General features: G+C 52.2%; 1 protein-coding gene across 3 annotated transcripts in view; it reads left to right on the forward strand.

The window, feature by feature from the left end:
• The window catches only part of Tecpr2 (tectonin beta-propeller repeat containing 2), a 94,479-nt gene extending 86,201 nt beyond the window's left edge, over positions 1-8,278 (forward strand). For all 3 annotated transcript variants that reach the window (XM_006992141.4, XM_076551410.1, XM_076551409.1), the window contains exons 18-20: positions 3,398-3,539; positions 4,022-4,171; positions 4,614-8,278. In XM_006992141.4, coding sequence (XP_006992203.1) covers positions 3,398-3,539; positions 4,022-4,171; positions 4,614-4,771 — 450 coding nt within the window. In that variant the 3' untranslated portion in view covers positions 4,772-8,278. The remainder of the gene's footprint in view (positions 1-3,397; positions 3,540-4,021; positions 4,172-4,613) is intronic.
• The last annotated feature ends 287 nt before the right edge of the window (positions 8,279-8,565 follow it).

The following is an 8,565-nucleotide window of genomic DNA, read 5'->3' on the forward strand; positions in this document are numbered from 1 at the left end:
TTAAGGTTTCCACTTATCCAGTAACAATCCTTCTGTTTAGGACAAAGCTCCACTGTGGGAGGAGGCCAGCTTTGGACCTAACACTTCCCTCCCTCCCTCCCTTCCTTCCTTTTGTTGTTTGCTCTTTGGTAGTGCTGAGGATTGATTTGAGAGTGCTCATATATGCTAGGCAAGTACTGTCCACTGAGCCATATCCCCAGGTCTCAGCTCATGGGTTTTTGTTGTTGTTTTGGTTTGTTGGTTTGTTTGTTTGTTTGTTTTTTCTAGACAGGGATTCTCTGTGTAGTTTTGATGCCTGTCCTAGATCTCACTCTGTAGACAAGGCTGGCCTTGAACTCACAGAGATCCGCCTGGCTCTGCCTCCCGAGTGCTGGGATTAAAGGCATGCACCACCACCGCCCGGCTGTTATTGTTTTTTAAACAGGGTTTCTCTGTATAGGCCTGATTGTCCTGGAACTCGCTTTGTAGACCCAGTCTGACCTTGAACTCAGAGACACCTGCTTCTGCTTCAGAGGATTAAAGGAGTGTGCCATCACTAATATCATGTTTTTGTTGATTGTTGGTTGTTTGTTTTGAGATAGGATCTTGCTAAGGGCTTAGTAACCCAGGTGGCTTTGAACTTGTGACCTCTTGCCTCAACCTTCTAAGTTGCTGGGACTGCTGTCCTGTGCTGAGGGGCCTAGCTTTAGTGCTTTTTGTAGCAGACACTTTCTTTTCTTTTCTTTTTTAAAGATTTATTTTATTATGTATACAGTGTTCTGCCTGCAGGCCAGAAGAGGGCACCAGATCCCATTACAGATGGTTGTGAGCCACCATGTGGTTGCTGGGAATTGAACTCAGGACCTCTGGAAGAGCAGCCAGTGTTCTTAACCACTGAGCCTGAGCCATCTCTCCAGCCCCAGACACTTTCTTTTTTTTTTTTTTTTTTTTTGGTCTTTCCTGGAACTCACTTGGTAGTCCAGGCCAGCCTTGAACTCACAGAGATCCGCCTGCCTCTGCCTCCCGAGTGCTGGGATTAAAGGCGTGCACCAACACCGCCCGGCATTATGTAAGTTCTTAATGTGTCCATAGTATTCTTGAGTCTGTAAAAGTTTGCATCACATTTAGCTGTCTTGTAGGAGGGGGTCTTACTGCATCACACATGTGATCAGGGGACACGCTACAGGAGTTAGTTCTCGCCCTCTGCCATGGGGGTCCTGGGAATTGGCACGGTGACAAGTGCCTTTACCAATGAGCTACCTCGCTGGTCCTTATTCTTAAACTATTTACTCTGTTGCATAAGTTATACTCTTCATTCCAATTTTTTAAACTCATATGAAGTTTTAAAATTAAATAAACCAAAATTTTAGCTTTTTACTTTTTTTAAAATTATTTTTATTTTCTGTGCATTGGTGTTTTGCCAGATGTTTGTCTGTGTGAGGGTTGTCAGATCCCCTGGAACAAGAGTTACAGACAGTTGTGAGCTGCCGTGTGGGTGCTGGGAATTGAACAGTGCTCTTAGCCCCTGAGCCATCTCTCCAGCCCCTGCTTTTTACTTGTGTATTCATTCAAAATGTCTGTAATTGTGGACTCCTCGCACATGCTTGTGGTTAGCGTGGTAGCTAATGGGCAGCCCTGAAGTGTGTGGCAGGCTGGACCAGGCTCTCTTCTGTGTCAGTGCTGTGGGGGCCAGCAGCCCGCCGTCCTCACGCGCCCAACTGCAGAGTGGCCCAGCCGCTTCTCTCCCTGCCCTTGCGCCTGTCACTCTGACCTAGAGCAGCCCTCCTCAAAACCTGTACCTCGTGTCTATCCTGGGGTAGACACAGGCATCCTGCAGGCAAACTGCAGAGCAGACATTTTGCTCAGAGGAGACACTCGAAGGCGTGTTGTGTGGGGACAGCCAGCACTGCACAGCTAAGCGTGAGCAGCAGGCCCAGGCACTGAGCGCCTGTGGTGAGCCGTGGGCATCCAGCTGCAGCGCTGGAAGAGGCAGCCCCTCTGCCATGTGTACCTTTTGACTCTGCTGGCCCAGAAACTTTAAGTCAGCACTCCTAACCTCTGAGCCGCCCTCCGGCCCGCAACCCTGGTTTCTTATGCTGCTGTCTTATATTCCCTATGACTCTGTAGGTCATGCAGAGCCCTGGGGCGTCCTGCTACAGCCCTATACTCTCCAGCCTTGACTCCCACTCTTCTCTACCTCCCATCCATGTAACACAGATGCCCACATCTGTCTTCCCTTTCTGCCCCCTCCACGCTCCCATACACATGCCTTCTGCACTCGGTGCTCCGCCCCTTCGATGATGGGTAGAAAGCCACCACCAGCAGTGGCCAGTGGGTGAGAAGCAGGGCAGGTTGTGAGTGCGTCAGCAGATGTTCAGGGATGGTGGCTATCCACAAAGGGTACCCTGAAGTCTGGCAGCCCAAGCCAGCAGGGGTACGCTGTCATCATGACAGAGCCAAGTGGAGTGTGGTTTGAAGCATGCACCATAACCGCATTCTTGACATCCTGGAAAGCACAATGCAGAGCAGGGACCACATGTCGGTAAGTAACTGGCCAGAACCCAGGAAACTGGAGCCCTGAGAGGGCATGCAGCAGGCATAACTGAGACCAAGAAGGGAAGCATCTGCACAAGGGACAGCCAGACCTTCAAGGCTTTGGTTACTCACCTGAACTCCAGGTCACTCTGCCCTCCACAACATGGGGCTTTGTTATCTGCAGAGTGGCCCACCCTGGCACAGCAAACAACACTGGAGGGATTGGCTCTTGCCATAGAAAGTGGACAGCACACCATGGCATGTTGACCTACACAAAGGAGCAGTACAGCCAGCCTGGTGCCCACCCAAGAGCCAGCTCCTGCTGCCTTTCTGTACCTCCATGGCCACACTGCAGGGGATGTCACCAGAAGCAAAGGCACAGACAGGGTAACAGAGCTAAGGGAAGCCTCCAGGTAGATGTCAGGGCCCAGGTGAGCCTGGCCAGGCAGGTGGTCTGCAAGCAGGCTGCAGCGCCTTCTCTCCAGGTGCAGCGCCCACCTCCTGCATCAGCTGGGCTCAGCCAGCAGTGCGGTCTTGTGTCCTGTGTGCCCGGCTCCACCTGCCACTTCTTCTCATTGGTTCACTCCCTCTCCAAACCACTTCTGCCTTTCTCTGTCACCAGCTGAAGCGTCTCCTTGTCTGGTGGGCTGTCCTATAATCTTGTTGGTGTGGCATTATGAGGATAGCCTGGTAAATGTCTACCTTTCCTGGGAGACTGCATGCCAGATGCAGAACACCAAGGAGCCCACACCAGCCTTGCCCCCTCTGTTGAGACTGCTGCTCCACCAGCCTCGTGTTGAGCTGGCCTGCTGCAGTCTCTGGTGTGCCTCTAGCTCCCTAACCCTCATGTCCTTCTCTGAGGACTGCCCCTTCCTGTTTCCAGCCTGCCGGGGTCACCTTGGTCAGCGTCCATTCTAGCCCCAATGACCAGATGCTGTGGGCCCTGGACAGCAGATGGAATGTGCACGTGCGGACTGGGATCACTGAGGAGATGCCTGTGGGGACAGACTGGGAACATGTGCCAGGTAGGGACAATCCAACAGACATCCCATTGTCCCCCACACAGCTACAGTTGTATTTATCACCACAGCCCATGGTGCCAGGCAAGACAGGAACTGAAATTCATGTGGGGCTGTTTAACTTGAGGCCTTGAGCCCCATTTTCTGTAAAAACAAACTGTCACCAGGGGCCACATGGAAGTCCTAGGTATCCTGTTGGGTCTGAGATGTTCTGAAGTAGGAGCCAGGTAAAGATCGGAAGGGCATGTATTGCTGGGAGAACCCAGGCCAGCTCTGCGGATTTTATGGAAATACAGCTTCCTCAGTGCCCAGACCCATCTGTGACTAGGCTAGCCTGCTTGGGCACCCTCTCCCTTGGTGCCCAGAACCAGACAGTGTCACCATTCGCAAGTCCTGGTGACCAATGCAGTGTCGGAAGAGAGCAGTACTAGGAAGGGTGCTCTGTCCTGTGTGTTCCAGAAATCAGCTGATACCCAGTTTGCCCACAGGGTTACAGGCCTGCCAGTTGGCATTGAGCACCAGGACTGTGTGGGCCCGCTGTCCAAATGGTGACCTTGCCCGCCGCTATGGCATCACAGACAAGAATGCTGCTGGGGACTACTGGAAGAAAATTCCCGGAAGTGTGTCATGTCTCACAGGCAGGTGCTGGGGCCTGGTGGACTCGGTGTATCCTAGGGGAGGAGGGGCATGTGTGAAGAATCTACCAGAGCCAAGGTCAAGGCCTACCTGTGGGAGGGCTAGACACGGGTCCTGGGAGTCACCTGACAGGAACAGGATGTTGCACTGCTTGGAAGAAACTGCTGGTGTAGCTGCTTACACTTGTGATCCCAGCACTTGAAAGGCTAAGGGGGTAGATTGTCGTGAGTTCCAGGCCAATCTGGACTACAATGTGAGTCTCAAAAAAACCTGAAAAATTAAATTGAGAGAACAAAGTAGAAGTTGAGGAAATGAGTGGCTCTTCCTTCTCCCCGAGCCAGAATGTCACAAGTCCAGACTGGACCCAGGGCCCTACCCACCACCTACGCCCTTTGTCTCACACCACGCGGCTGACAAGACTGTGATTGGCTGTTATCTTTGCAGTGACCTCATCAGACGAGCTGTGGGCAGTGGGCTCCCCTGGCTGTCTCCTCCAGCGACTGACAAAGACGTTCAGCCATTCACACAATACCCCAAAGAACAGCCAGGCAGCAGCCACCTTCCACCCTGAGGACCTGGAGGATGAGTGGGAGGTCATCTGAAGGAGCCCCAGGCAGCCAGTCAGGGAGGAAACTGAGGCTCTGTGATGGATGCTGATGTTTCCTAGTGGCTCACTTACGGACATGCCTCATCCACCAGGCTGGATACCCCACACTTGCTTTCCTCTGTATTTGTTTCCGTCTCATTCCAGAACTCACAGCCTCAGCCATGTGCCCGGCCGGAGCTGTCACTGTAGCAGCAGCACCTTTGACATCCTGCCAAGGTCACCTCCAAGTGGGAGCAGTGGCTGCTGCTGCTCAGTTGCATGCACTTGTTACCTGTGCACCACAGTAAATTCTCTTCAGCAAAACAGATCCTGGTGTGTGGGCCGACAGGGACACCGCCATAGGCAGATGAGTCAAAGCCAGGAAGAGTCAGGCACGTGTCCATACCAGCACCCCAGGCCAAACAGGCCTGCCGGTCATTGCTCGCAGCCATTGGATGTGTTTGGTGACGGCGTTGACTTCATCATAGAGTCCCTCACATCTCTCTGAGAGGTACAGGCCACAGTGGACGTCCCACACTAGACACTCCAGGTGGGAAAGTGCCATCCAGGGGGGAGGCTGGACTGTGCAGGGAACACACGCACACATCCTTGCCTCCTCATGTTGCCCACACTCAGGGTAGCTGCCCACGTCAGCCAACACAACAGGCAGCTGGTCAGACAGAGCACAGAGGTGCCCACGTGGTCCATTTCGTCCAGCACAGGGTGCTGGTCAGATACAGTGCGGGAGAGGCGGAAGCAGTCTAGAGACATCTTTGGAAAGACATCTGACTAGTGTGCTGCTGGGCACCCTGAAGCCAGGCACTTCCTCAGATGATGGTCTAGTAAATGGCCTTTTCATTTGCTGTGTTACAAGCCTGAATAAGATACCTCATTTTAGATGAAATCTCCCAATTCAGAAGATAAATGTATCTTCTGAAAACAGTGAAGGTCTTTTGTTCCTTCAGGAGGCTTATCCTAAGCCCACCTTATCTTAGTTAGAGTTTGCAGGGGTGGCATCCGATCATGTCCTCAGCCCAAGAGCAGCCAGTGTCCTCAGGGGACGCAGCATTGACTCCCCAGCAGCTGGGAAGAAAGAGTGCCTCCTGCTCACAGTTGCCATGCCTGTCACCATGCCGGGACAGCGGCGCTCTCTCCTCGGGCCCAGGGCAGGCTGCCCTACCTAGGAGGTCCCTGTCACTGCTCCACACTGGCTGCTTTTTTTAATCCCCCTGGTCCAGGCGGTCACTTGATGTCTGTTTTCTACTGCGCATGTGTCAGGACCCTCAGTCCCCGGTGAAAGGCCCCAGCAGTCACGAAGCAGAGGCCCCAGGTCTCAGCAATGGTGAGCTGCTGAGACCTGACTGCACTTTTTTGTTTGTTTGTTTGTTTTTCGAGACAGGGTTTCTCTGTGTAGCCTTGTGTCTGTCCTGGATCTCACTCTGTAGCCCAGGCTGGCCTCGAACTCACAGAGATCCGCCTGGCTCTCCCTCCCAAGTGCTGGGATTAAAGGCGTGAGCCACCAACGCCCGGCGACTGCACTTCATTTTATACACTCCTTTTTGTAAAAGTTCAGTGGCAGCCCCAGCTTGGCTGCACCCCTTCTGTGAATGGTGTGCCTTGCCCGGCTCCCCACAATGGCAGCGCTCCCCAAGCCCACGGGGACGATACTACAGTTAAACCCAAGTTAAGCAGACACCTCAAAACTACTTTGAGCTTCAGTGCTTTGTATGATTTTCTTTTGGTTTTATATTTTAGTTGTACTTTGAGATCATGCAAAATGTTAGACTTTTTCCGAACGTTGACTCTGATGACTGAGCTGAGAGGCCTGCAGCGGACGTCTCCTGCTGGCCTGCAGCAAGCCCACCAGCCCAGCCACACTGAAGCAGAGAGAACACCATTGCCTGGTCTGGGACCTGGATGGTGTTGAGCCAGCTTCCCAGGGTGGGATAGTGAGCAGTAGCCACTCCACAGATGTACACACCCTCTGGCAGCCCTGGAGAGAATGCCCCAAAGAAGGCAGAATGAAGGGCTGTCCCAAGACATTCATTAGGCTTTCGTTGTTTTGAGACAGTCTTATGTAGCCCAGGCTAGCCTCTAATTCACCATGTAAGCTAGCCAAGGATGGCTTCTTCTGATCCTCCTTTCAAGTTCTAGGATTACAGGTGTGCACCACCATGTCCTTCTAAGATGTCTATGAGTATAGCTCACTTTCAGAATCCCCACTGGGATGTTTCTCTTAGACAGAGGAACTCTTAAAATCATGACAGTACCCACATACACCCCCAGATTACTGCTCAGGTCTCCTGGCTTCATGTGCCCTCTCTAGAGCCCAGGAAGGAGAAGATGGCTAGTCAGTGAGCCTAGCCTGGCGAGTCTGCTGACCTGTGCTGATGCCACAGACTCCTGGAGTCAAGCCCCACAAGGGCCAGCGTGCCACGTACAATCCAGACCATGGCTGGGCCCTCCCTCGGCAGCCAGGCAGCACCCTAGGGTATCACACACAGCATTCCATAGGCATTGCCGTGGGAGGAAACAACTGTACAGCTGCTGTGCCTGCTGTTTCCAGTTAGCACGGAAAACCTGCCTTTGCCCTCTGGGGGGCAAGTGCTTTGTACACCCACATGATGGGACAGCCACAGAAAACCAGGTGGAGGTTTTTACTATTCAAAACGTCGAGCCTGTGAGTCAGAAATCCATGTGGGGCTGGAGATGTGGCTTAGTGGTGACGGACCTAGCATGCACACCGCACCACAGGCCAAAAGCCCTACCTGGGCCCAGAGCATGCCTGCAATCCCAGCACTCAGGAAGCTGAGGCAGGATTGCCACAAGTTCCAGACCAGCCTGAACCACATAGTAAGAGCCTGTCTCAAAAACACTACATTCACAAGTAAACAAACTGAGAAGGAGACAATGACTGCATAAGTGTGGCGCCCACGTTGAACATTCACTGTAGGAACTTGTCCAGACGAGCAGGAACAAACAGGACAGAGATGGCAGAGGAGGTGAGGAGCACTTCAATGAAGGAGACCCCAAAGACAGCCCTCTGGGAGAGCCTCCGATGGAGCTTGGGTCCAAACGTCTCACACTTCTGCCACCTCTGAAGATGTATCTAGAGTAAAGCCAGAGCTGGGGTATGTGTGTACAGCACAGTGATCCAGCACCGGCCTAGCATGCTGCTGTCCCTGGGTTCAGTTCTCAGAAGGGCAACAAAGGATTAAACAGAGGGAAGGCACCCCGGGAGTATGCCAGCAGGGCATACTGTGGGGCCCCACAGGGGATCTTACAGCAGCTCTCCTGACCTGTCACTTACACACCTACAGCGTGGTTTACAGATGGAGGAGGAGGACTCTGGTGGTGGGGGCGGGTGTTTGTGCCTCACCCTTCAGGAGGGCAGAGACAAGTTCTCCTTGGGACAAGCAGTGAGCAGTGATTGTCTCCAGTTTGTGTCTTTTTATCCTTTGAATGTTGAGCCATGTAAATGTATTATTTATTTCAAAACTAAATAAAATTTACATTTTAGAAACTCAGTTCTCCTAATTTTGCAGTATTAACAGCACTTGAGTCAAATATCACAAAATCAACACCAAACACATTTTAAAAATTCTTTTCAGCCAGGCAGACACGCCTTTAATCCCAGCGCTTGGGAGGCAGAGGCAAGTGGAGCTCTGTGAGTTTGAGACCAGCCTGGGCCAGAGTGAGTTCCCTGACTGCCAGGACTGTTACACAGAGAAACCCTGTCTCAAAAAAATATAATAATAAATAAAATAAAAATTATTTTCATAAAATACTGGGAAATGCTTATACAACTGT

This window comes from Peromyscus maniculatus, chromosome 14, assembly GCF_049852395.1.
Source record: "Peromyscus maniculatus bairdii isolate BWxNUB_F1_BW_parent chromosome 14, HU_Pman_BW_mat_3.1, whole genome shotgun sequence".
Classification (NCBI taxonomy): domain Eukaryota; kingdom Metazoa; phylum Chordata; class Mammalia; order Rodentia; family Cricetidae; genus Peromyscus; species Peromyscus maniculatus.